Source organism: Brassica napus, chromosome A7 (genome assembly GCF_020379485.1).
Source record: "Brassica napus cultivar Da-Ae chromosome A7, Da-Ae, whole genome shotgun sequence".
Taxonomy (NCBI): domain Eukaryota; kingdom Viridiplantae; phylum Streptophyta; class Magnoliopsida; order Brassicales; family Brassicaceae; genus Brassica; species Brassica napus.
In genome coordinates this window covers 1,875,931-1,901,148 of record NC_063440.1, presented here as the reverse complement: position 1 = coordinate 1,901,148, position 25,218 = coordinate 1,875,931, and the positions used below count along the sequence as shown (strand labels likewise).

General features: G+C 34.9%; 5 protein-coding genes, 1 long non-coding RNA gene, 1 other non-coding gene and 1 pseudogene across 9 annotated transcripts; 6 read left to right on the top strand and 2 right to left on the bottom strand.

The window, feature by feature from the left end:
* Positions 1-2,144: 2,144 nt before the first annotated feature.
* LOC106357727 (nucleolar complex-associated protein 2) lies at positions 2,145-6,279 on the top strand. The gene is made up of 11 exons (XM_013797415.3): positions 2,145-2,286; positions 2,562-2,603; positions 2,697-2,884; positions 2,956-3,027; positions 3,104-3,637; positions 4,118-4,420; positions 4,496-5,032; positions 5,114-5,200; positions 5,286-5,380; positions 5,461-5,595; positions 5,831-6,279. The coding sequence occupies exons 2-11, from the start codon at positions 2,591-2,593 to the stop codon at positions 6,150-6,152; spliced, it is 2,286 nt and encodes a 761-aa protein (XP_013652869.1). The 5' UTR covers positions 2,145-2,286; positions 2,562-2,590; the 3' UTR covers positions 6,153-6,279.
* A 609-nt stretch (positions 6,280-6,888) lies between these two features.
* On the bottom strand, positions 6,889-9,062 carry LOC106357729 (soluble inorganic pyrophosphatase 2). Its single transcript, XM_013797420.3, has 9 exons — positions 8,904-9,062; positions 8,289-8,446; positions 8,172-8,200; positions 8,028-8,093; positions 7,800-7,907; positions 7,633-7,698; positions 7,416-7,536; positions 7,219-7,300; positions 6,889-7,132 (listed from the first exon to the last, which is right to left on the bottom strand). Exons 2-9 carry the CDS (start codon positions 8,431-8,433, stop codon positions 7,090-7,092), a joined length of 660 nt encoding a protein of 219 aa, XP_013652874.1. The 5' UTR covers positions 8,434-8,446; positions 8,904-9,062; the 3' UTR covers positions 6,889-7,089.
* Positions 9,063-10,004: 942 nt separating this feature from the next.
* On the top strand, positions 10,005-11,716 carry LOC106357726 (protein RER1D-like). Its single transcript, XM_013797414.3, has 3 exons — positions 10,005-10,496; positions 10,581-10,761; positions 10,867-11,716. The coding sequence occupies exons 1-3, from the start codon at positions 10,126-10,128 to the stop codon at positions 10,936-10,938; spliced, it is 624 nt and encodes a 207-aa protein (XP_013652868.1). The 5' UTR covers positions 10,005-10,125; the 3' UTR covers positions 10,939-11,716.
* On the top strand, positions 11,614-11,716 carry LOC125576834. The gene has a single exon (XR_007315258.1). It is a non-coding gene; the product is annotated as a U6 spliceosomal RNA (small nuclear RNA).
* Positions 11,717-12,409: 693 nt separating this feature from the next.
* LOC125576717 lies at positions 12,410-13,254 on the top strand (annotated as a pseudogene).
* A 2,569-nt stretch (positions 13,255-15,823) lies between these two features.
* Positions 15,824-16,960, bottom strand: LOC125576689. Its single transcript, XR_007315137.1, has 2 exons — positions 16,594-16,960; positions 15,824-16,367 (listed from the first exon to the last, which is right to left on the bottom strand). It is a non-coding gene; the product is annotated as an uncharacterized LOC125576689 (long non-coding RNA).
* A 3,589-nt stretch (positions 16,961-20,549) lies between these two features.
* Positions 20,550-22,044, top strand: LOC106357724 (phosphopantetheine adenylyltransferase). The gene is made up of 6 exons (XM_013797411.3): positions 20,550-20,794; positions 20,885-20,956; positions 21,259-21,318; positions 21,461-21,555; positions 21,652-21,721; positions 21,817-22,044. The coding sequence occupies exons 1-6, from the start codon at positions 20,687-20,689 to the stop codon at positions 21,940-21,942; spliced, it is 531 nt and encodes a 176-aa protein (XP_013652865.1). The 5' UTR covers positions 20,550-20,686; the 3' UTR covers positions 21,943-22,044.
* Positions 22,045-22,197: 153 nt separating this feature from the next.
* On the top strand, positions 22,198-23,522 carry LOC106356171 (syntaxin-112). 3 transcript variants are annotated; one of them, XM_013795980.3, is made up of 3 exons: positions 22,231-22,337; positions 22,425-22,470; positions 22,535-23,522. In XM_013795980.3, the coding sequence occupies exon 3, from the start codon at positions 22,568-22,570 to the stop codon at positions 23,432-23,434; it is 867 nt and encodes a 288-aa protein (XP_013651434.2). In that variant the 5' UTR covers positions 22,231-22,337; positions 22,425-22,470; positions 22,535-22,567; the 3' UTR covers positions 23,435-23,522. The 3 variants fall into 3 exon arrangements, with proteins under 3 accessions (XP_048592469.1, XP_013651434.2, XP_048592468.1); XM_048736512.1 differs by lacking the exon at positions 22,425-22,470 and having other exon boundaries at positions 22,198-22,337; XM_048736511.1 differs by having other exon boundaries at positions 22,425-23,522.
* The last annotated feature ends 1,696 nt before the right edge of the window (positions 23,523-25,218 follow it).

Sequence of the window (25,218 nt, the reverse complement as noted above, 5' to 3'; positions counted from 1 at the left end):
TACATTTACATATACATTTAATGTTAATTTATTTTTTTGGTAAGTTTTGTTAAATATGGTAATAATTCATAATATCATTTAGTTCTATTTTCTATAATTTATAATTTTATTACCAAAAAAATCTTCAAAATTTTATGCAGTTTTTAAAAATTATAATTTTATAATCTCATTACAATTTCTGTTTAATATCTACAAATTTTAGAAATGTTACTTAATTTTACGTTTTGGTAATCATATACCTAACTCATTCCCTTTATTTTTGTCATATGTTAGGTTATATTCAATAAAACGAGAGTTACATCAAGCCGGCAAAGGTACAAAACCCTTCCAGAGCCATAAGCCGACAAGGTAAACACAACTTTTCGGAATCAAGTCTAAAAAACATAACTAAACATAAACAGGGCGAGGAGGCGATCACTAAAATCTTTTGAAGCATACAAATAATCATTAGAGATGCAAAGCCGGACAATAATGGAAGAAAGGATGAGCGAGAAAAGCGTTAACGATCCAAATTATTTGAGATGAGATAAGAGCTCCAAGAACATGAGACATCGCCACTCGAGAAAAAGCTTCAACTCAAGGAAGCCACGAGATAACGTATCCAACACCCCGAGCAGTCAACGAAGGAGAAGACGGTTGACAATCAACTACTCAAAGACTGAACACAATTGAGCAAAAGCTCCACAGTTCCTTACTAAGAAATCCGGAAAACCCGTCGGTTAAAAACCAAGGGACAGCACAGCTTCTGCTAATCGAACCTTCACACTAAACATCGAACAATCAAATCAGAGGTCGAGCAACAAGTCAAACCGACAATAGAACCCCAAAGACAACGTGTCACTATATAGGACACAAAACAAAGCTAAGGATCACATATTGGATAACCATCCCAAAAATCCTAATTAGCCACTATCCAACAATGCCTCCAAACCAAGCAAGCTCCAACTAATCATAGACTGCATGACCACAGTCCAACCTCGACCAAAACAAAGCTAGACAAGACCCGCCAAAGCTTTGGGATCCATCGACAAAAGTACTGAAGAATCTGAAACATAGGCCAAAAATACCCAATAACCTGAGACCCGCCTGAAAATCACCATACCAATTTCGATGGGAGAAGTAATAACCTACATCAGAGTCGGTTTAGTCTTTCACCGCGCACCAGAAAACAATTTCGAAACTAGCACAGCATCCCGAGCAAGCTGAGAGGGAGACGAAGCAATCTGACCTCTTTTCCAAAATAAAATCCAGACCATAAAAGTCTAAGATCGAGCTAAAAGAGCAGCATAAACGAAGGACATGTGACAGGAAAGACCGGACGTTACTCCTATCATCCTAGAGAGCAACAGAGCCACCAATGCCCAGCCTCACGCACCGCCTCCGCTAGGGTTTGAAACTCACCAACAGGAGAAAATTTGAACTCCAAACCCTAAGCCAACCTAAAATCCGACCCCTTACAAACCTCCCCTGCCCTTATCAACTCGGCTCTACACCAGAGATACAGATCGAAGCCTCGTTATCACGGTTATAACGACCAGATCTGAGCGTCACTGGAATCTTTTATCACCAGGGCAAAAAACATATCGATGTAGGAGAGAAGAGAAAGTAGGGGCCAAAAGAAACAGAGCCTAAGGAGACCTGCGCCGGAGGTGAAGAGGACATGTTGTCTTCAAGGGTTCGAGAGCGGAGTCGAGGATGATTTTGTTCCTTTTACAACCCATTTTTCTCTTAATTTATAGAATATTATTTAATATATTTTAACTAAAATAAATAGATAAAAAAATATTTTCAAGATTAGAATTTTAAATATATACATATATTATTAAATATAAATTTTACATAAAATGTTCATTTTATCTAAATTTTTTACATATTATTAAGAACTAAAATTTTAAATTAAATATTGTAAGCAAATAATAAAATCTAAAAACTAACAAAATATTTAGTTTTAAATATGATTTAAAAATTTTAATTTCTGCAGATGGCGCAAGAAAACAGGTAGTATAACTTTAGTTTTAAGTTCCCTTGCCCGGTTAAAATCCTAAATAATTTGGTACACATATAATTTGGTATTTTTAGCTAAACCGATTAGTTGAGTTGACGGCTCAAACTTAGAACCTTTCAAGTAAAGAAGAAGGTTTCCGAACTCTCAAAGATAAAACCCTAAACCTCTTTTCACTTCTACGGCAGTCTCTAGTCTCTCTGCTGAGGACCACGACAACATCTTTCTTCCTCTGTTTATTCTCCTCCTCCTCCTCCCTTCTTTCTCCTACATCTAAACCGCAGGTATGTGCCTCCACTCTGTTTGTTCTGTTCAGTATCTTCATCTCGTGTTCGTGAATACTCGATTCTGTCTGTGTTAAGTTTATCTTCGTGAATAATAATTAGTTCTAAGTTCTGAGAAGCTAGAACAATTCTAATTGAAGATAGATTTCTGGTTTAGAAGACATAAAATCCGGTTACAAAGTAGATTAAAGAGAAAGGGTTCTGTAATAAAAACCTAGTTTGCTTTATTAACCATTGATTTTGTTTTCTTTTTTTTTGGTTGTTGGACATTGCAGGTCATCTTCCGGAGTGGTGTATTAAGAAAATGGGTACCAAAGGTGACTTCTTTTTTATGCAGCAAGTATAAAGTTTATATCTTTATTTGAGTTTTGTAGATTTGAGATTGATAAAAAACTGTTTATCGAATGTAGGAGTGGATCAGATAAGCGAGAAAAAGCGTGGAAAGAACAAGTTGAAATCTAAGAAGAAAGCAGAGGATGTAGTAGATGATATAGCAATAGACGATAAGAGCGATAAAAAGCATGGAAAGAACAAGTTGAAATCCAAGAAACAAGAAGCTGAAGAGCATGAAGAACAGCTTAAAAGGCTTAAAGAAACAGTGAGTTGTCTTGTAACATGTCTGATTTGTGATTTTTAGTAACTTAACAGATGGTTTCTTTCTTTTTGCAGCAAGCTGAGTTTTTTGAGTATATGAAAGAGCATGATGAGGATCTTCTCAAGTTTGATGCTGCTGAGTTTGAGGTGAGGAGTCCTAGTAGAGATTGAATTTGTTGGATCTTGATGTGAATTGTGCTCACAGCTTTAATCTTTTGGTTAGGATGATGCTGATGTCGAAGCTGAAACTGACTTGGAAGACAATGAGAAGCAAGATGTTGATGTTGCAAAGAAAGTTAACGAGCAGAAGACGATTACAGCAGCCATGGTGGACTCATGGTGTAAGTTAATCAAAGAAGACGCGAAGCTAGGTGCGGTGCGTTCTATCCTGAGAGCTTATAGAACCGCATGTCACTACGGTGATGATACCGGAGACGACCCGTCTGCAAAGTTCAGCGTTATGTCGAGCGCTGTGTTCAACAAGATAATGATATTCGTTCTGAGTGAGATGGATGGGATCCTCAGGAAGCTGTTGAGGCTTCCTGCAACTGGAGGAATGAAGGATACTATCATGGAGCTGACTAACACAAGGCCTTGGAAGAACTATAATCACTTGGTCAAATCGTATCTCGGGAACTCGCTTCATGTTCTGAACCAGATGACTGACCAAGGGATGATATCGTTTACTCTCAGGCGGTTGAAACACTCGTCAGTCTTTCTATCTGCCTTTCCAAGCCTCCTCAGGAAATATATTAAGGTGTGTTATGAGCAAAACTATCATTCTTTGAATTAGGCCTGCTGTTTCGGTTATTTCGGTTTGGGTATTTTTTGGTTTCGGTTTATTCGGTTCGGCCGCAATCCCACCAAAAAAAATCGGTTTGGTTTTCTGTTAATTTTGGATTTTAATTTTATTTCCGAAAATAACCGTTTTTTTGGTTTTTGGTTAGAATTCGGTACAATTTTCTTTAAAAAAATAGGATATTTTTGGTTCAATTAGATTTTTTATAGTTATTTTGGTTCGGTTATTTGGTTAATTTCGGCGATTTTTCGATTATTTTTGGTTATTTTCAGTTATTTTAAAAAAAATCAAAAACCAAACCGAATCATTTTTCAAAACCCTACCAAACAGAACCCAAAACCAAAAATTTCGGCTGGTTCGGTTCGGACAAAATTCTCAGGCCTAACTGTTTGAATCTTTCCTAACCATTCTTTGCTCACTTGCTCTTCTTTCATTTAGGTTGCACTTCATTTCTGGGGAACCGGCAGCAGCTCCATCTCCGTTGTCTCGCTGCTGTTTCTGAGAGACTTGTGCATACGCCTCGGAACCGATTGTGTGGATGACTGCATCAAGGGAATGTACAAAGCCTATGTGTTGAACTGCCAGTTTGTAAACGCTGTTAAGCTCCAGCATATCTCCTTTCTTGGGAACTGCTTCATTGAGCTTCTCGGCACGGACATCTCAGCTTCTTACCAGCATGCATTCGTCTTCATAAGGCAGCTTGCGATGATTCTGCGTGAAGCTCTCAACACAAAAACAAAAGTATTTTCTCAATAATATTCTTGAGTTCTTCTCTTCAACTCTTTACTTACAGTTGGTTGTTGTTTTTTTCTGCAGGAAGCGTTTAGGAAAGTGTACCAGTGGAAGTTCATCCATTGTCTTGAGCTTTGGACCGGAGCTGTTTGCTCCTACAGCTCCCAGTCTGAGCTCAGACCAGTTGCTTATCCACTGGCACAAATTATATCTGGTGTAGCAAGACTTGTTCCCACCGCTCGCTATATTCCACTTAGACTGAGATGTGTTAGTATGCTAAACCGGATTGCTGCTTCGACTGGTACCTTTATACCGGTCTCAATGCTTCTTATGGACATGTTGGACATGAAAGAGCTCAATAGACCTCCCACTGGTGGTGTTGGGAAAGGTGTCGATCTACGCACGCTACTAAAGGTGAGTAAACCGGCGGTGAAGACAAGAGCGTTTCAGGAGGCATGTGTTTATTCTGTAGTGGAGGAGCTTGTGGAGCATTTGACTCAGTGGAGCTATTCCGTTGCTTTCTTTGAGCTATCATCTATTCCGACCTTGAGGCTGCGTAGCTTTTACAAATCCACTAAAGCTGAGAGGTTTAGGAAAGAAATGAAGCAGCTCATTAGCCAGGTACCTTGAAGCAACTCGTTAGCCACTTATAATTAAATCTATTACTTGCTATGTGTTGATATGTTTTGATGAATCCTTCAGATTGAAGCTAACTCAGAGTTTGTGAACAAAAAGAGAGCGTGTGTTGGTTTTCAACCCAATGAGCCTGCTGCTGCATCATTCCTTGAGGTTTAGTAACTCGCTTCCCTTGATTTGCTTAGATTTATGAAGTAGCTTTGTACTGATTGTTCGTTGGGGGTCTTTGTCTGTTCAGGATGAAAAGAAGGCAGGTGAAAGCCCTCTGTCGCAATATGCAGTGATTATCCGCCAAAGAGCGAAGCAAAGAAACGAATCACTGGTGGAATCAGAGTAAGTTACTTACATGCCTCTACTACATAGTGTTTATTTCGACTGCTGGTATTAATAATGATCTTGTCTGGTTTGTACAGTGTTATTGTGGGAGAGGACTCAGCGGTGTTTGGGAAAAACGCACCAAGCAGTGATGAGGAAGAAGATGAAGCAGATAGGAATGAAAAGGGTGCTGCAGCTTTCAGTTCCTCCTGGTTACCTGGAAGTGACTCCAAGTATGTTTATCTCTTCCTCTTGAAAATGCACACATCTCTTGGTTCTATCATATGTAAATACTGGGTTGGTGTGGTTAGACTATGTATGGTATGAGTATGGGTTGTTTGTTACAGCCTAATGTAGATTGGGTTACAGGTCTAGGGTAGTTTGGTTGATTTGGGGAATGTACATAGGAGCTGAACCACATTGTCCTTAATGTTCATTATATATCTAAAGAGATTGTATAATTGGCAGAGAAAAAGAGGCAGAGGAAGAAGAAGAGAAGAAGAAACCAAAGAAACGTAAGAGGAAGAGTCAAGCAGAGAAGAAGCAAGTTGAGGAGGGTGCAGGAGAAGATGATGTTGTGGAAGATTTTGTGTTCAGTTCTGATGAAGAGGATGATCTGTTTGATATAGAAGGAGACAAAGATGAGGAGGACGATGTTGATGATGATGCAGCAGATGAGATTGCAGAGCCTGAGACAAAGAAGACCTCTAAGAAGACCAAGGGCACTTATAAGACCTGGCATAAGAACTACAAGAAGACGAAGAATAAGAAAAAGGCTCGAGTGGCTTAGTCTTTTTGGTGTGTACTTCGATGTCTACAAAAATCACTTTTTCGAATGTTTTGCAAAACATCATCAAACAAAAATTTTGGGAGAATGGAACTAATATCTGAAATTTAATTATTGAAATTTGAAACTACTGTATGATTTTTTTTTTTTTTCTAATTTTGTCTATTAAATCACATTCAAGGACTGAAATAGATTCAAAAAGTCATTCTCTGTTTTTGTTTTTTGTCAACATTCTCTGTTTTAATAGTGTGAACAATGCTTGTGGAGTTGTGGTAGACAGAAAAGCTCCTAGTAGCTTAGTTCCTCTTCTCTTTTTCAATGTTATTTATATGCATGTGGGTTTAATTCGGTTAACTATTTGGTTAACTTGCTATATAACAAATCTGCCAAAATTAAAAGAAGTTTTTAGTTTTGGTTAGATTTCGGTTAAGTTTAGTTAAAATGGATAATTTTGATTGTTTTGGTTAATTTGAATCTTCGTTGAGAATTTTTTTTTTTTTAAGCATTTTTTTTTTAAGTAGAAAACCGAATTGACCAACAGCCCAAAAGAATCGATAACCAAATTTTATTTTTTAATCTGCTTAACTGTACCGAAGTAATAACCGAATTTGAAATGGATTCCAAAAAATTGGGTTCGGTTAGGTAGGGGTTGGCAGGTTTTGTTTGGTCAAAATCACATATCTAGGTAGGAAGTTACTTCTTGGGATGTTTGCAAAACAGCATTAGACAAAAGGGGAAAGAGCTAATATGAATCTCCAAATTTAGTGACTAAAATTGGAATTCTCAATCGTCATCATCAGAAAGCTTCCGATTCGACAAAGTTTTTCAATGTACATTGCAAAAATGTACCAAGTTTAACATGCAATGTAGTATAAGAAGGCCTCAGTGATAGTGAAACCGAATCAAACCCGGAGGAACAGGCTCGACCGAGGTTTATTCATTAACGCTGCAGGCCAGCTTTGATGTAAGCTGCGTAAAGATCCCTGCATTTTTGAAAACCATACATTGTAACTATGATAACAGAGTAAACGTATGAGTACTTTCGGTGTTTCCGAGAAAACAAACTTACATGGAGTCCTTAATTGCGTCGATGGCAGCTTGAGCAGGGAGGAAACCTTCAACAGCAACTTTCTTGTTCTCGTTCTTCTTGTCTACAAGTTATGTGTTAAGTGAAAACTGAAAAAAACTGAAGCATAAGCCAAAACAAAACAGCCCACAGTGAAAACTCAAAACAGATGCAATATGTGATGTTGTTTTAGTGGATACAGTCTTCGAAGAAGCGGCGGATCTCAGCTAGACGGTGAGGAGGAAGCTCTTTGATGTCTCTGTAGTGACGGAACTCTGGATCATCAGCGCAGACTGCAATGATCTTGTCGTCTTTTTCACCCTGCGAGTTTCATATCAAGGTGAGTCATGGTTTCTTACTAATGTAATAACATCACAGAGAAGGAGAAGATATCATTCTGGGAATAACGGCTGTTACCTGATCAATCATGGGCATTAAACCAATAGCACGGGCACGGAGGAACGATCCAGTCAGCACAGGCTCCTACGCAATAGTCATCAATCATCTCAGGTTGGCTATTTAACTGTCTGTTTATGTCAAATTTGCATGAACAATTGACGCTAAGGAAAGGCGAGAGAAAGCACCTGCATGAGTACCAGGACATCAATAGGGTCACTGTCCTCACAAATGGTTCGGGGAATGAAGCCGTAGTTGTGTGGGTACACAATGGATGAGTACAGAACACGATCAACCTAGAGAGGAAAAACAACAATGAGTGATCAGATTTGTTCTTCTTTTCAAATCTTCTAATGAAGCATCTTTAGTTCGAATGCATAGACTGTCAACATTTGATCAGGGTAAATACAATGTACCTTAATAAGGCCACTGTTCTTGTCTAGCTCGTACTTCACCTTGCCACCTTTGCTAATTTCAACAACCTGATAAACAAATCAAATCTCGTTTTTAACTGTCAAAAAGATCTAGTCTTCCACAGTGCAAGAGGAGATAAAGCTTACACAGTTGAAAACTGCAGGAGCTTCCGGGCCTACAAGATTCAAACAAACAAACAACCACTCTCATAAGCAAAACTCTAACTGCAGCAAAGACATGCCACTTCATCATCAGTAACATACCAATCTCCAAGTCGTGCCATGGATGAGCAGCAGCTGATCTGTTTGTGAAGGCTGCGAAATTCCTCTCGTTAAGAGTAACGTTAGGGTTCCTCAGAGGGAAAGCGGCAGAGCTCTTGGGGGTTACTCCATCCTTGTTATCAGCCATTTCGAAATGCTCACTGTAACTCAAAAACAAGCGCTATAGATAAGAGTCATTCAAGCATATACTACACTCAAAATCATTCTCACATACTGAACAACGATAACATCGCGTTTCAAGATTCAGAAGAGAGATGAATCATCGTTCTAAGCAAACACTATATCATCCACGGAACAATCGTAACACATGAACGCAGAAGCGCAGATCCATCCTCGATTACGAATCAACAAACTCTAAATCTCTTCCTACTCTAACGCAACACTCTAGGATACATCCTCGATTTCAAGTGATTACGAATCATCAGGATCTAAATCAACTCCTACTCTAAGATGGGACGAACAATCCAAGTTCTCGACGATCAAAACGGAGAGAAAGAAAACGCAACAATCAGCGGAAACTACTCAGATTCAACACGCAGGGACGATAATCAAAAAGGAAGAAGATGAACAAAAAGGAAGGAGAAGAGATGATCTTACAGATGCAGTTTCAAGATTCAATCGGGAAACGGAAGAAGAGATTCCGTTACGTAATCTTTTTTCTTTCTTCTCTCTCTCTCTCTCTCTTATGCAGAAGAGAAGTTACAGTAGTACAGTTTTGATGTGAGTGTGGCGCTTCTTTATGAGACGTTGGAGGAAAGAGACGGTGACGTCATCATTTCCTTGGTTGTTGTTCATCGTCAATCTTACGATTAATCGTGTACGTTGAGTTTAAATGGAAGAGGGATCGAACGGTGGTGGTTTTATTATTAACCTTTTTGTGATTTTTAATTTGTTTTTCTTTTATAATAGGCCTTTGTAGTGTGTACCTTTTTTATTCGAGTGAAAGAGGAAAAGAAGACGACATTGATGTTGCCAAAAAGCATGTGAGGAAATTAATCAACATACGACGCGTGTCTATAGATTTAGGCGCTTTCCTTCTTGTTAATTTTTGTCGCTACAGTTCCTAATTTATTAAGTTAAGAAAATTATGATTACCCAGTAGTTAAGGAAACGTATTACTTTTGAATTTGTTTAAAGCAATTGCCTAGAGTTTATTGCCTAGACTTTTTAAGACGTGAAGTTATAAGTTTGACTCACAATGTTCATTTATTAGCTTCCTAAAAGTGAGAAACTAGCAAATACAGTATTTCAAAGGTCTTAAATAGTGCCGGCTCTTGAGAACTCTTTTTAATACTCCGTACCTTGTAAACTCTTTTTAATAGTATATTAGATTTGCCGAAAGGAAAAACCTACATTTTGTTTTTGAGTTCACTCGAAATCGAATCAAACGAACTCTACATTTGACGTCCCTATGTAAAAATTCCATTTTAGATATTAAAATTGACGTTTGAAGTTTTCATTCTCTAAACAATCTATTAATCTGCCCAAAAAAACCATCTTACATAATTGAACAACATTTGTAGCGTGACATTTTTTTCTGTGGAGTAGTAGCAGTAAAATATTTATTGTTAATTGTAAACAGCTGAAAGTACGTAGGATTTTACGTTGGTTTAAGAATGTAAAGTGGGCTTAGAGAAATCTTAGGAAGCCCAACAGGACTTTTAATTTTCCAAGAGAGCACCACTAACCACGTCATTCAGTTTTTCTTTCCGCGAAAGTGCGAAACCAACCAAGCAAACGACTCTCTCTCTCTCTCTCTCTCTCTCTCTCTCTCTCTCTCTCTCTCTCTCTCGTGTTTGATTCGAAGATCATTGTGACCATGGAGGACGAATCAGGAAACGAAGGAGACGGATACACAATGAGCGATTCACCGCTTGCACGATGGAGAATCGAATTCTCGAAATCGTTTCAGAATCACCTCGACAGATCGGCTCCACACCTCGTTCGAAGATGGCTAGTAACGTTAATCGCCGCCGTGATCTACATCTACAGAGTTTACTACGCTTACGGATTCTTCGTCGTCTCGTATGGTCTCGCGACTTACATCTTAAACCTCTTGATCGGTTTCCTCTCTCCCAAAGTCGATCCAGAGCTCGAAGCCTTGGATCCTGCTTCGGCTTCTTCTGAGTCTAGTAAAGATTCTGATGAGTTCAAGCCGTTTGTTCGTCGTCTTCCTGAGTTCAAGTTCTGGTAGATTTCTCACAAATTCGATTTGATCTGAGATTTTTAATTAAAATAAAGAATAGTAGTGATCTTGATTCTGTGATGTATCAGGTATGCAGCTACTAAGGCTTTTGTTGTAGCGTTTGTGATGACCTTCTTCTCGTTCTTGGATGTGCCTGTGTTCTGGCCCATCTTGCTTTGCTACTGGTTGTTTCTTTATTTTCTCACTATGAAACGACAAATCGTGCACATGGTCAAGTACAGATACGTTCCTTTCGATTTTAGAAAGAAGGTAACAAAGCTACTCATGGCTTCTTCTTGTTTTTTTGTATTCGATTTGGACTGAGTCTTGAACATTGGTTGTGATTTGTGAACTTTTGATGTTTCTTTTTGACAGAGGTATGGTGGAAATGATAAGCCTAGTAGCAGCAATTCACCTCAAGGAGATGAAAATACGGCTCAGACGTGAAGCTGAGTAGATTGTTATAGCATACTGTGGTGTAAAAGGAAAAACAATGTTCTTGATACTTAACAGAACTGAGAAAGCTATCTTATGTTTGAGTTATGTTATGTTTGACAGCTTCCAATATCTTCTTGCAATGCAGACGCCAAATCACTGATCTGAATTGCCTGAGAGAAGCGGATAATATGCCATCTTACTCAGAACACACTATAGATTCTAGAGTTTACTTGCTTTGTACACTGTGATTCTGTGAACTTTGTCACTAAGTCTTTAATAGTGCTCATGGATTTGTTCAGTATGTAAATGTTATGATAGTTGATCGGAACTGAATGTAACTTCTCCTTTATTGAATGGATCAGAACGAAATACAAGATGCTTAAAGAGTATCAAACGACCGCTTAGTTTCTTTCTCCCACTTAGTTTTTTCTTCTTCTTATATTCTGTCCTTTCTCTGATTCTTTTGAAAGAAGTGATCAAATAGCGGACTCCTCAAATAGCACAGCTGTACAAAAAAGAGAGATATGGGTATGTTTAAATGTCCACTTGAACCCACTAATAACACACAAAGAATTGGCCTATCAGATGGCCCACATGAATAATTCTGTTTCTTTCTTCCTCCCACATCGGTAAGAATGGAAGCTAACGAACTGTTTTTATATCTCTGGAGTCACAAACATGATTGTCCCTTCGGGGACATCCGATAAAATTGGAACGATACAGAGAAGATTAGCATGGCCCCTGCGCAAGGATGACACGCACAAATCGAGAAATGGTCCAAATTTTTTTTGCTCTTTTTTCGAAAACTTTTCATGATTTTTTTGAACAGATTCTCTCTTGAGTGCCATTGATGGTTTACTTAACCTTTTAAATTAAGGTATATGCGTCTCTTCTTCGCTACACTCAATGCTTCAACTCTACACAGAACCAGGATTTGGATTGTGTTGTCTCTTACTTCATTCATATATGTATAGATTTAAAGTCATGGTTGGTTCAGTATTATAGTGGAGTGCAAATTAATTCAGTTTCTACGGTTCTCATTTCAGCTTTGTCTGTCCCTCCATTTGAATCAAAGCAGGTTCAGTGTTTAAAACCACATCTTTCTTCATCAACTCGGGAATCTTGGATTCAGTTATATGCCTTGACAACAAAATGATCAGAAAAAAAAAAAGAAAAAAAAAAGCACCAGATTCATGTATGTAGGAGAGAACATCAGGTTCTTAATTAAGGATGCTGAACGACATAGTAATTCTCCAAATGTTTGCACTTCTTTGGTATTGAATCTCTTCAACCTCACTAGTTTCTGATAAGTTCACAACTCAGATCTCTCAATAAACTCTCTGTAACCTCTCGTATTGATATCAAACCCAACGTTTACAAAGATGAACACGATTACAAGATAAAAAAAATAGCTGAATAAGTAAATCTCAGATCATGATCTTAGTTTCCTTATGTTGACATTTGTTTTGTCTACTTAATCATGGTTTTAGTCTTTGTACACATCTTAATCATCATTTCGACTGGCATATAAATAGCGATGAGTATATTTTATTATAAAGAAGATGAACTATAGATTCGGTTCTACTTGCAGATTTTGGCAGCTGGTTTTACTGCAGCTATACTGAAGAAACGTAGCTCCACCATAAACACAGAACCAACCAGTCCAAGAAGCCAAGAAGATTAGGCTTCAAAACGCACAAAAGAAGGAACCTCTAGGAATCGAAAACATGATGCTATCATCTCTAGAGAAACTCTTCCCCATCATCTTAAACATCCCAGACGTCAACATGTATGCTTCACACTATTTATACACCCATTATTTGTCAACTGGTTGTGATTAATCTGAAATTTGAATTATTGTGTCGCAGGAGGCTCACGAAAATCATCGAGAAACTCTATGAGAACCATCCTCCATGCCCTCAGCTTTATCTTTACAGCTCTGGGGATAAAGTTGTTCCGTCTCATTCCGTAGAGCTACGGATCAAAGAGCAACAAAAGATTGGAAGAAAGATACATTCTTTCAGCTTCAGGTCGTCTCCTCATGTCGAACACTACCGGAACTTTCCTGACTTGTACTCCTCACAGCTTCACAACTTCTTACAAGATTGCTTCAAGCAAACAAAGCAGCAGCTTCAAGCTCTGTGATTTTGGAACATAGCAGACTTTTTGTAATCTGGTTTATCTGTATTTGTCTCACTGTTATACCATTTCTGAATAAATAAGTAATCAGTTTCATTTTTATTTTGAACTTTTATTTTTTATTTTTAGTCATTTATTGTATATTAAATTCTACTTTTAACTTTTAAGTTATTAGATAATTGTGTATAGTTTTACTTTTGAGTAAAAATAACTGATTAAAAACTCAAAAATCTAAACAAGTAGTGGAAACCGTTTAGATGAACCTGAGAGGATTTAAACCAAATTAATCCAAAAACTTCGAGAAATCCGAACTAGTCATATATCTTTGATCCAAACACCTAGGCATAAACACATGTGTTTGGATAACTATTGGTCATATATCTTTCATCTAAACATCTAGGCATATATACGGGTGTTTAGCAGTATTTTTAAAACCAGACCGATCCGATGGTTGAACCGGATTCGACCATGAATTAGTTATATAGTCGGGTTGGATCTAATAAATGGTTCGACCATTAACCGGTCACGTTACTGGATTAGATCTTAGTGTTATTAAACATATAAAAACCATTAAAACTATCAAAAATCTATAAACCATCCATATAAACATAAAACTAGTTTATATTTATAACTAGAGTCGGCCCGCCCTACGGGCGGGATTTACTTTACTTGTGATCTACATAATTATTTTTTGTATGATTTTATGATTTGTATTTTGGGTTTGCATTTGTAAGAGATGTGTATGGTATTTTTTTTTTTAAATGGTGGGCTTTGAAGCGAGTACGTCTGGTTGGACCTTATGAAAATTGGAATGTAAAGTTCCTATAGTGATTGGATGTATTACCCTAGATCTGTTAAAAGCGTTGGGTTCAACCTTTTTTGTAAGGTGTTATTAAGTTGGTTTGTGAATTGTGTTGGAGGCTTCTTGTACTGGAAAATAAGGTTGTTGTATGTATCTGTAATTTTTTTGGTTCGGGTTGTGTGAGTTTTTACTTGATAGTCAAGCAATCTTCGAGTCTTTAACTTCTGATACCATATTTTTGAGTTTTTTTTAACAATCTTACATATGTTTGTAGTTGTGGTTAATTTTCAGGGATGTTCATTCAGGATTTCGGTTTTTAGGTATTTTGGTTTATAAAAAATAGCAACAATAATAAAATCATATCTATTTTGATTTGATTAGGTTTACATACGGCCAGTCAGTGTTCTAAAATACGCTATACGCTCTCTGTGCGGTGACGTAACGCCTAGCGCCTAGATGTATACGCGGGACGCCTAAACGGATTACGCGGATATATATCTTTAATGTATAATATTATATTTAACTAATATATATGAATATGATTATAAGTTATGACTAATATCATAATCAAATAATATGAATACTAAAATAATTTAAGAGTTTCATAAGTATAGAGGCTAGAAATCACCACCATGCTTGAGATTTGTTGTTCATCTCATTTCAAATTGCCATCAAAATCTTCTTCATCATGCAATTCTTTAAGATTAAACATGTCATCCTCACGTGTCTCTTCTTCACCAGGGTTTATAAAGAGAGCAACAAATACTTAAGTTTTTTTTTGTAGCTAGAGAACAAGAGAAAATAATGAATTGAACGTGATGACTCACGGTTTCTTGTTTTATATTAAAACGTTAGTTACTACGTAGTTTAATCTATTTGATAAAACTTCGTTTAAATTTTGTTAAGTAACAAACGCATAAACGGAGCGGAGTATGCGGCCTATGCGGAGTATGCGGCCGTATATACACCCGCATTTTAACAAACCGAATAATATGCCGCACATGATGATTTCGGTACGTTTAGTAGCCGCGTAGCATATACCCACCGTATAGGCGTCCGCACAGGGCGTATTTTAGAACATTGCGGCCAGTATTCGGTCTATCAGTCTAATACAAAAAAAAACGATAAACATATTTTCTTTTGAAATATTTTATGTATTAGATATCAGTTTTGCTAAAACATAAAGATATTCTTATATTCTAACTTTTAAGTAGAACATGCTTTCTGTTTTCTTCTACTATTAAAACAATTAGTAAACATATAAAGTTAATATCAAAAATAAAGTTCATGAAATTAAAAATTAATAATTTCATAATATTATTAAATAGATAAATATTAGCACAAATATTTGTCAACAAAAAAATATGTTTTACGTAATTTGATAAAAGTGAAAAAATCATTTCCCACTTAAAACAAAATAGAAAATTGCGTAAATCAACACTTTAAATATGAAGAATTTAAGATCATATCAAAAATTATATATATTATTAATTATATTATATAATTTACATGTTGTTATACTACTATATGTAATAAATTGGTTTATGCAATTAGAGCCGGTTTGATCGGTTTGTATACTAAACCATATTCATATACAGTTGTTGTTGCTTAAAAATAACATTTATTCATTTTATTTGAGATTACCAAATTTAGCCACTTTCTCTATTTCGGTTCGATTTCATTTTAATTGGTTCGGTTTTCTCGAATTGGATATCCTTATAATAGATGTACTATTTTATAAGGTATTTGTGAAGAGACTCCTAAGTTAAAATTTTAAAAGCAAAGCATGCAATTTGTGGTAGAACAAAGTTATTATAGTAACATAAAAACTTGAATGAGAGCTTGGTAAATCAAGTGTCACGAAGAAGAATCAGGTTGCATGGACATGGCCGGATGAGATAACGAAACGGATGAATTTATCGATCTGCTTGTAGTGAAAAAATTTGGTACGTGTTTAACAGTTTCAAAATCTGTTCATTATATTTTCACCTTTGAGACACATAAAACATGTTTTCTAATTCATCTATATAGAAATGTAATGCATATATGTTTATGATGATTCAAAGAACTTATCAAAGACTTCATCTAGCATCGACAAAGTATCAAATAACTTCTGCTGACTCTTGTAGCATGTGTAGCATAAGGTCCTTTCTCAGTTCCGCCAAGAGGAAGTGCTCTCTCTTGGCTCATTCTCAGTTGAGTAGCTTCTCACTCTGCAGCCTGACACTCTGCGCTCTCTCGGGTCTCCTCTTCTTATTCTTCTACACGCTTCCTCTCTGCCTCACCAGCCCACTTCACCTCTTCCTGTTTCTGTATCTCTCTCTCCTTGTACGCAGCACTATTAATCATCTCTATCTCCTTCAAAGCTTTATGCTTCTCCTCCTTCTTACTGCTTTCCAAACTCTGGTTCCGCGTCTCTTTTCCTCTCTACCTCAGGTTCCTTCCCAACCCTCTCATCCTCCTGAGCCGCAGCTTCATCACCCTCCCGAATCATGATCTGAACATTTAACAAAATATGAAGGGCGCATCAACCCATGGTCCTTTTTCAAAGGATGAAAAAGTTGCAGCTTAAGATAGTTTTTGTTATGTTAGCAAAAAAAAAAAAAAGATAGTTTTTGTTGGAAACTACACTGAAGCATTGTTGTGATTTTTTCTGCGATTCAAATCTATGCCTTATAAAACACAACTGATATAACTTTTCTATGAATTCATTAAAACCATACCTTTCCCATCTCCAGATGAACAGCAGGAAGATTTGTGATCTAAGAAATTTCTTCATCCTGTGATCATGACGGAATTCGATGTGGTCATGGAATTGCTTAATTCGACCATTAAAAAGAAGAACCAATAATTTATTTATAATCAAGAAAACAAACCCAGAGAAGAATGAGAAGAACAGAGGAAGAAGAGCATCTTTGAAAAATCTTATCGACTTTTTTTTATTTATTTAACAATATAAATTTAAGAAGACAGAGATATCGAAGAGTGTAGACGATGACTATCTATTTTACAGAGAAGTGTTAGCTATTATTTTGCACATAAGTTTTTTTAGATAATCACAAAATAGAAGATGGTGTTCTAGGGATGCATGATTACCTTTTTATAGGTGGATAAACAACGCCTAGAACAGGGATAAGTATCCCTTGATTTACGCTGATTGAGTTAAGATGTGTATTAAAGACGATGAATCAAGACATCTCGTAATATTTCAGATGACAGGAACTAAAGACGAAACAACGTTATGGAAGCATCACAAAGAGTCTCTTCACAACGATTCATCTAACTGGATATGTTTGTATCACCATTGTTGGTCTAGCACAGATCGACGAATCAGATAATACCCTAATCTCAAAAAATGCCGTTGCCAATAGAACTGTATTGCTATTGGGTTGAACACTTGACATTCTGATTAATCAAAAATAGCCCAGTAAACCCATCAAAAATAAGTAAAGAAAAAACAAAACACGTTAAAGCCCGCATCAATCGTATTATTACTTAAATGAAACGGTGTGTTTCGGTTGAATGGACAGGTGTCGTCGCTACAGGATCCGACTTTCCAGGCTGGATCCGACGTGGAGGCACAGGAGAGAGGCAAACAATACTTTATATAATTAGATATTTTTGCTTTAAATTTATTTCTATTTTAATTATGTATCATATTTACTAGCATTACTTTTAAATATATATATATATAAATTAAAAATATATTAAACCAAATTATTGAACCAGGTTTGACCCGATCGAACCATATTGAACCGTGACCCAATAATTATCCGATTTAGTTTCCGGTCCGGTTTTAAAAACACTGGTGTTTAGCTAACTATTCGAGTTTGAGTTAAATATTTCAGGTTTTTGGTTTCTGGTTAACCCTATTCTAATATTTTATAAATATGAATTCATATTGAATAATACACATTCGGATTTTGTTCTAATTTGTGATATATTTTAAAAACCATAAAATTATAATACACTATTTAAATTTGGATTATACAAAATAAAAACAAAGTTTAAAAACAAAACATCAGTAGATATATATAAATTAATATAAGGTACTAATTTAATTTTAAATACTTATTTTTAGAAATCATATCAAAATAAAAAAATGTAGTTAAAGTATATATTATGGTTCTGATATTTATATTAAATATTAATTTATACTTTCAATCGTTTTTTCAAAAAAAATTGACGTTTTTGAAATTTTTCGAATTATTCATTTGAATTCGATTAAAAAAATTTCAAGTTTAAATATGTTTATAGTATCGTACAAATCTTCTTTATGTATTTTTATATTTCGGATAAGATATAAATTAATTTTATTTTTTGGTTGGGGTTTGATTCCAATCTATATTAAATTTTATGTGCTATACAAACACCTAAAAAACAAATTTATTTTTCTGATATTATGTTGAAGCAGCCGTTTAAAGTCTACTAGGATAAGACCCGCGCCTTGCGCGGGATTAAGTTATTATTTTTATTATATTTTGGAAAATGAAACAATAGTTTGGCTTCATTTGGATTAATCCGGATATCGGATTGGTTTCGGTTCGGTTCGGTTTTTTTCGGTATTTGGTTAGTAAAATATAACTACTATTCTAAATCCATATTTACTTTGACTTTAGTTTTTCACATACTTTTGAAAGATTTCAACTGGACGACTAAATTGATCAGCCAATCTTGTTGCTTTAAATCATTAGTATTTATATATATATATATTATTTAGTTTGAATATTCATTAAATAAAAATTCATATGCGTTATATTTTATGATCATTTGTAACTTATTATAACAAAAAAAATAATCTATTGATCACAAAATTTTCAGAGTGGGAATATTCAAATTTTTAATAATATATAGACGTTTTGAAAAATTCAAATATAACATATAAGAAAAAATATAAATGTTTTAATTATATATTTAATGTGATTTTTTAATATCTTTCAATAATATAAAATTAAAAAAAAAGAACTAAGATACCAAAATTGTTATCAAATATTTATTATTCATAATAATTAATTTTCATATATACGTTAATCATATTAGGTAATTTCGTAGCTTCTAATTAAGGAAAGTGCAAAAAAAAATTTGGTAGATTATTTATCAATTCGATAGTTAGTTTAATAAAAAATATAATGTAAGTCAAGATGGACCAACCTATTTTTCTAAGAATAGTATATTTTATATAGTCATTTAGTAAATGAGAATTTATAATCATACGGTTCTATGATCATTCATATCATTTTATAACTGAATATTTAAATCATCGATAACAAAACTTTCAATGTGAAATCTTTAATAAGTTTATAATTTATAAATGTTTTTGAAAATTCATTGAAAGTTTTAATATTAAAATATTTATGTAATCTTATGGTATATATTATAATCTATATATATATATATGTTTTATTATTAAATGATATTTTTTACGCATATGGTTTTAAAATAATGTGTATCTTCTTATAATATTAAATAAAAATTCATCTTAATACAATTTTATGATCATTTATAACTTATTATGACAAAAAAATAATCTATTGATCACAAAATTTTCAGAGTGGGGATCTTCAAATTTCTAATAATTTATAGACGTTTTGAAAAATTCAAAATATAACATATAAAAAAAATTATAAATGTTTTTATTATATATTTAATGTGATTTTTAAATATATTTTAATAATATAAAATTAAAAAAAGAACTAAGATACAAAAATTGTTATCAAATATTTATTATTCATTATAATTAATTTTCACATATACGTTAATCATATTAGGTAATTTTGTAGCTTTTATTTAAGGAAAGTGCAAAACATTTTTTGGTACGTTATTTATCAATTCGATAGTTAGTTTAATAAAAAGTGTAATATAAGTTAAGATGGACCAACCTATTTTTCTAGGAATAATATATTTTATATAATTATTTATTAAATAAGAATTTATAATCATACGGTTCTATGATCGTTCATATCGTTTTATAACAAAATATTTAAATCATCGATAACAAAAATTTCAATCTGAAATTTTTAATAAGTTTATAATTTATAAATGTTCTTGAAAATTCATTGAAAGTTTTAATATTAAAATATTTATGTAATCTTATGGTATATAGTGTTTATATATATATATATATATATTTATTTTATTATTAAATGATATTTTTTACTCATATGGTTTTAAAATCATGTGTATCTTCTTATAATAAAAATGTTAAACCATTGATCATTAATTTTTAACATAATAATTTTAATAGTTTTAGTCATTTATTGTCGTTTTTAAAAATTCAAAATATAACATATACGAAACAATCTAAATTTTATTTTTATAGCTAATTTGATTGTTTAATTTATTTTAATAATATAAAATTAAACAAAAAATGATGGAGGAGATATACATTGTTATCAAATCTTTATTATTAAATTCATTAATTGTCATATATATATTAGTCATTTATGGTAATTCCGTAGGTTTTCTTTAAGGAAAGAAAATATCATATCATATCATTATATCATATAGTTTGACCAACTTATGTATCTAACAACATATAAAAATCGAATGTGGACCTACTTATTTTTCAATTGAATGTAATTGACTACCTAATTGAGTGCCACCTATGCATTGGGTCCTCTTTTAATTAATACAAAATTGAGGTTACATCTTTTCAAATGTTCCTCAATTAATATATAAGGGATATTAAATAATAGAACCGGTACAACCGGGGAAACAATGAGATACGAACCGGTCTGGGTTTGGTGAATCTAGGTGAAGACATAATAATTAGGCGGAGGAGGTCTTCTTCTTCTTCTTCTTCTTCTTCTACGGCAAATGGCAGCAGCGGGAGGTAAGAAGGTCTCCACGGCGGATTCGTTCGGTGCTGTCGTTCTGGGAGGTACGTTTGATCGATTGCACGAGGGACATCGCACTTTCCTCAAGGTTAGTTTTGTTGTTTTCTTCCTCTGCGATTTCTGCTTTAAGAATCGAAGTAATAATTGATCGATCCAAATATTTGTGTGGAAACATCAGGCGGCGGCTGAGCTAGCGAGGGATCGATTAGTGGTGGGAGTATGTGATGGCCCTATGTTGAAGAACAAGCAAGTAATTGATTTAATATAGTTGAAGTTGTTATCTTTAATTGAACATTGTTGTACTGAGTTTTTCTCTGGTTCAAGGTCTCAAAGGTATTACAGAGTTCAATTTCACTACTATGTGAGATTGTAGTCTAAGTCCAGTGGCCTTAAGGTTCTTACATGAGTTGCAAAAATAAAGATGTGTCCTTGTGATCTTAAGGCAAAAAGAAGACTCTTTGATCGTCTGCATACTAAGTTTTGTTCTGTGTCTGCTAAGCTGGATCTTTTGTGCTTCCTTCTAGTCCTCATTAAACTCTTTTGTGTGTATAGTTTGCTGAAATGATACAACCGATTGAAGAAAGGATGCGTAATGTGCAGACCTATGTCAAGGTATTTACAGCATACTTTCCAAATTTTCACATTATAGGTCTTCTATTTGCCATCACATGTGAACTTATTAATGTGAAATGAGTGACTAAAGATAGTTAGAGTTTCTCTTATTTACTTTTTTTTTCTCCGTGGTCTTGTGTAGTCTATCAAACCTGAGCTGGTTGTACAAACCGAACCCATTACCGATCCATATGGTCCTTCCATTGTCGATGAAGCATTGGAAGCTATCGTTGTCAGGTTTGAGCGCATTCTTTCTATTAAATCATTTTCTCACAGTTTTATTCCATTCACCATGCATTTTTAAAGACTCTCTTAACTAATCTTAATCTGCAGCAAAGAGACGTTACCAGGTGGCTTGTCAGTAAACAGAAAAAGAGCAGAAAGAGGTCTTTCTCAACTCAAGGTTCGGTCTTTTCAATCCACCAGCCTTAACCTTGTGATGCCTTTTGAGAGATTCAATCATCTAACCCTTAACCTTTCTCTATGCTTTTGTTGCAGATTGAGGTTGTGGAAATAGTTTCTGATGGATCGAGTGGGAATAAGATAAGTTCAAGTACTCTGAGAAAGTTAGAGGCGGAGAAACAAAACCAACATGCAGTAGAACAAGAAGCATCATCAACTTGAACTAGCCATTTGTAAAATCAACTTTGTTATGTGTAACCTTTTCATTCCCTTGTTTGTATACTGCCTGAAACTGATCAATAAAAATTTAACGCTTTGTTATTACCTTTCGCGAAAACGGTGTCGCTTTATGTCTCACTGTAATAAACGACGCCGTTTCTCATAGAATGATCAACCCGATAACGTTTTTCAGAGCAACGGCTAATTTTGTTGCAATTAAAAGGGATTTTGAAAAATATAACTGAAAAAATCAGATTCGTGAAGATCTTCTTTATAACTTCTCTGCCTTATCTTTCAAAATTTGAATCCCGACCTTAGAGAAACCGAACAGAGAGAGAAAGTAGCGAAGTTGATTGAGAGAGAAGAGCGGTTCCTTGCAAAGCAAGCATTTCTTTTGGGTATACTACATCTTCTTCTTTCTCATAAATCTTACCGTTTCTTTAGTTTCCACCATTGTTAAACTCGCTTTTGTCTCTCTGATTCAGTTCTTGTTCCCCGGAGAACAGAAACAAACTCTGCTTTTACAAAACCGTAATCTCCTCTACTTGTATCGCATCTCTTTTACTTGGTCCAGTTTCTTAACTTGTTTTTCTAGGGTTTCTACGAAGTTTCTTAATCCGCAAGAAAGATGAATGATCTGATGACCAAATCGTTCCTAAGTTATGTGGAACTCAAGAAGCAAGCCAAGATCGACACAGAATCAGACCACGTCGACGTCGAGAAAGGCGATCTCCATCAAGAAAACCTCTCCGCTTTCTTCTCAGAGATCGAGACCATCAAAACCCTAATCGAAGAGATCACTCATCTCTTACACGATCTCAAGAACCTGAACGAAGAGACCAAGTCCACACACAGCGCCAAGATCCTCCGCGGGTTGAGAGACAGGATGGAGTCCAACATCGTCGCCATCTCTCGCAAGGCCAACGCTGTCAAAACCCTAATCGAAGCCATCGAGACAGAGAATCAAAAGAGCGGCTCTTGCGTGGACAGGACACGTGTTTCCATCACGAACGGTGTAAGGGCCAAACTGAGAGAGACGATGAGCGAGTTTCATCGCTTGAGGGAGAGGATCTTTGCTGAGTACAGAGAAGACTTGAAGAGGAAGTATTTTTTGGCGACCGGTGAGGAGCCAAGTAACGAGGACATGGAGAAGATGATATCTGGAGATGGGTTAGTGAAGACGTTTGAAGTGAAGCCTGAGATGGATTTGAAGACGAAGGAGAGACATGAAGCTGTGAATGACATTAAGAGGAGTCTTAACAGGCTTCATCAAGTGTTTCTCGACATGGCTGTTCTTGTTGAGACGCAAGGAGATAGGGTTGATGACATTGAAGCTAATGTGGCTGCTGCAGGGAGCTTTGTGAGTGGAGGAACTAACAGTTTGTTCTATGCGAATCAGATGAAGAAGAAGAACAAGAAGTGGGTTCTATGGGGTTCGATTTTGGGTGTTATCATTCTTCTTGTGTGTTTGGTCTCTATGCTTGCTTCTCGTTGAAGTTGAAGTTCTGGTTCCTTTGTTTGGTTCATGGAGATTTGTTGCTTCTTTTGATTAATCTTGTTCGAAAGTAAGCAGATTTTTTTTTTTTCCAAGTATGTTGCAGTGTTTTAGCTCTATGAATACATTACATTAGTCATGGAACTAACCATTTAGCTTTGAGGTTTTGTTTGATGAATTTTCTTTATTCACTTTTCATCTTTTTTTCCATTGTAGTCAAAACACTAAATGTCATATACCAAACTTAGCTTTAAAGGAAAAACTAGTACATGATATAATGCTATGAGATTATTTTGTTCGATTAATTTGTACTTGTATGCATGGAGACAAGACTATATAACTAATTGACTACTAGAGATTCAACAAGAATCCAACAAAATCTGGTGAAATTGACAAATGTGTGATACAAACAATCACAACAAACAAACAAGCAAATGAAAATGGAAGTTACCAAAGTCGTCTTATTCTTTTGATTATCCTAAAACACAGTAAATGAATCAAGTGAATCGCATTGTGATCTATGTATAACCAAACCATTAGGTATGTTTATGATCGTGTAACATTTTTTCAGGTTTTTATGATGAATGTTTTATCCACATTTCCATATTTTTGGAGGCTAATGCAAAATTTCATTCTGTACAAAAAGATCATATACCCCCAACCTGGCCTTGAGAAAACAAGAACACGATATAATGTTATGATATTGTTCTATTCTATTACTCCGTACATATATGAAGCTTCTGAATCGACACCAGAGATTAACATTAGTTAACTACTAGAGTTACAACAAGAATCAAACAAAATTTGGTAAATTTGACAAATATGTAATATAAACAATCGAGAACAAACAAGCAAGTGAAAATGAAAATGAACAAAGCCTGGACATGGTTTGTATAAAATCTTAACTCCATTTCTTAGTTAACTGTTAAACCCATATTTAAGTTGATTATTTAGTCAGAAAACTAAATGATTAGTCACTAAATCGAAAAACACTACATTCCAGTTGATTGATAGGTATAAAACCTGTTTATACTAAGGATTAGTAGTGGATCTCGATCAATTGCTACTTCAGTCTTTACTTTCAAATGAATATCATGTTTTGAGAATATTGAATAGAAAGAGTGATGGGGTCATTGTAAGAAAATTGACAAATGTATGCTGGCAAAAACATATGGTTCCCAATCTTATCAAAACTTTGTCAATCCCAATGGACAAAACACACAAAACTGGAATCAATACCCATCATGCTTTCTTCTGCTTTTATATTTGGACCCATACACATATACCTTACTTATGCAAGTTTGCGCGTTACATAATATCTACTTCTTTCTTCTTAATTTGTGTACAAATACATTTATAATGAGTGTATATTTATCGGTGATACAATAATGAATTGTGGTCCACATACCAAACGTGACCGCTCCTCCTAAGTTTTCTTTTTACTCTCCTGTTTGTAAATTGCAATGATTCATTTTGTTGGCTTTATTAAATGAAATGATTCTCAATCTTCGAAAAAGCTATTTGTTTAGTATCTATCACAGTCTCTTTACTCATTTCAACCTTTATTGTTTTAATGGTGATAATAGTGGGTAAGATGAACAGCTAAAATAGATCAAAGATGAATGGAATCAATCATTAGATTGAGATAGTGGTTATTTATTTAGCAGATGAATGCTTCCATTGTTCTCTTATTCTCTGTTAAGTCGATGGATTACCATTTGAATCCAAATCATATAGTTGAAAAAGGCACTCTCTATATGCTTTTCATTCAGAACAATTTAACG

What these genes read in the sequence shown, in the direction of transcription:
- LOC106357726 (XM_013797414.3), top strand. Translation starts at nt 10,126, where the DNA reads ATGGAGGACGAATCAGGAAACGAAGGAGACGGATACACAATGAGCGAT. An exon ending in CTTCCTGAGTTCAAGTTCTG is followed by an intron (nt 10,497 to 10,580) that starts GTAGATTTCTCA and finishes GTGATGTATCAG; the next exon opens with GTATGCAGCTACTAAGGCTT. An exon ending in CTTTCGATTTTAGAAAGAAG is followed by an intron (nt 10,762 to 10,866) that starts GTAACAAAGCTA and finishes TCTTTTTGACAG; the next exon opens with AGGTATGGTGGAAATGATAA.
- LOC106357724 (XM_013797411.3), top strand. Translation starts at nt 20,687, where the DNA reads ATGGCAGCAGCGGGAGGTAAGAAGGTCTCCACGGCGGATTCGTTCGGT. An exon ending in GACATCGCACTTTCCTCAAG is followed by an intron (nt 20,795 to 20,884) that starts GTTAGTTTTGTT and finishes TGGAAACATCAG; the next exon opens with GCGGCGGCTGAGCTAGCGAG. An exon ending in GAGGTCTTTCTCAACTCAAG is followed by an intron (nt 21,722 to 21,816) that starts GTTCGGTCTTTT and finishes CTTTTGTTGCAG; the next exon opens with ATTGAGGTTGTGGAAATAGT.
- LOC106357727 (XM_013797415.3), top strand. An exon ending in TTGATGCTGCTGAGTTTGAG is followed by an intron (nt 3,028 to 3,103) that starts GTGAGGAGTCCT and finishes TCTTTTGGTTAG; the next exon opens with GATGATGCTGATGTCGAAGC. An exon ending in CTCTCAACACAAAAACAAAA is followed by an intron (nt 4,421 to 4,495) that starts GTATTTTCTCAA and finishes TTTTTTCTGCAG; the next exon opens with GAAGCGTTTAGGAAAGTGTA.
- LOC106356171 (XM_048736512.1), top strand. Translation starts at nt 22,568, where the DNA reads ATGAATGATCTGATGACCAAATCGTTCCTAAGTTATGTGGAACTCAAG.
- LOC106357729 (XM_013797420.3), bottom strand. Translation starts at nt 8,433, where the DNA reads ATGGCTGATAACAAGGATGGAGTAACCCCCAAGAGCTCTGCCGCTTTC. An exon ending in ATGTCCTGGTACTCATGCAG is followed by an intron (nt 7,699 to 7,799) that starts GTGCTTTCTCTC and finishes ACTATTGCGTAG; the next exon opens with GAGCCTGTGCTGACTGGATC. An exon ending in TAATGCCCATGATTGATCAG is followed by an intron (nt 7,537 to 7,632) that starts GTAACAGCCGTT and finishes TGAAACTCGCAG; the next exon opens with GGTGAAAAAGACGACAAGAT.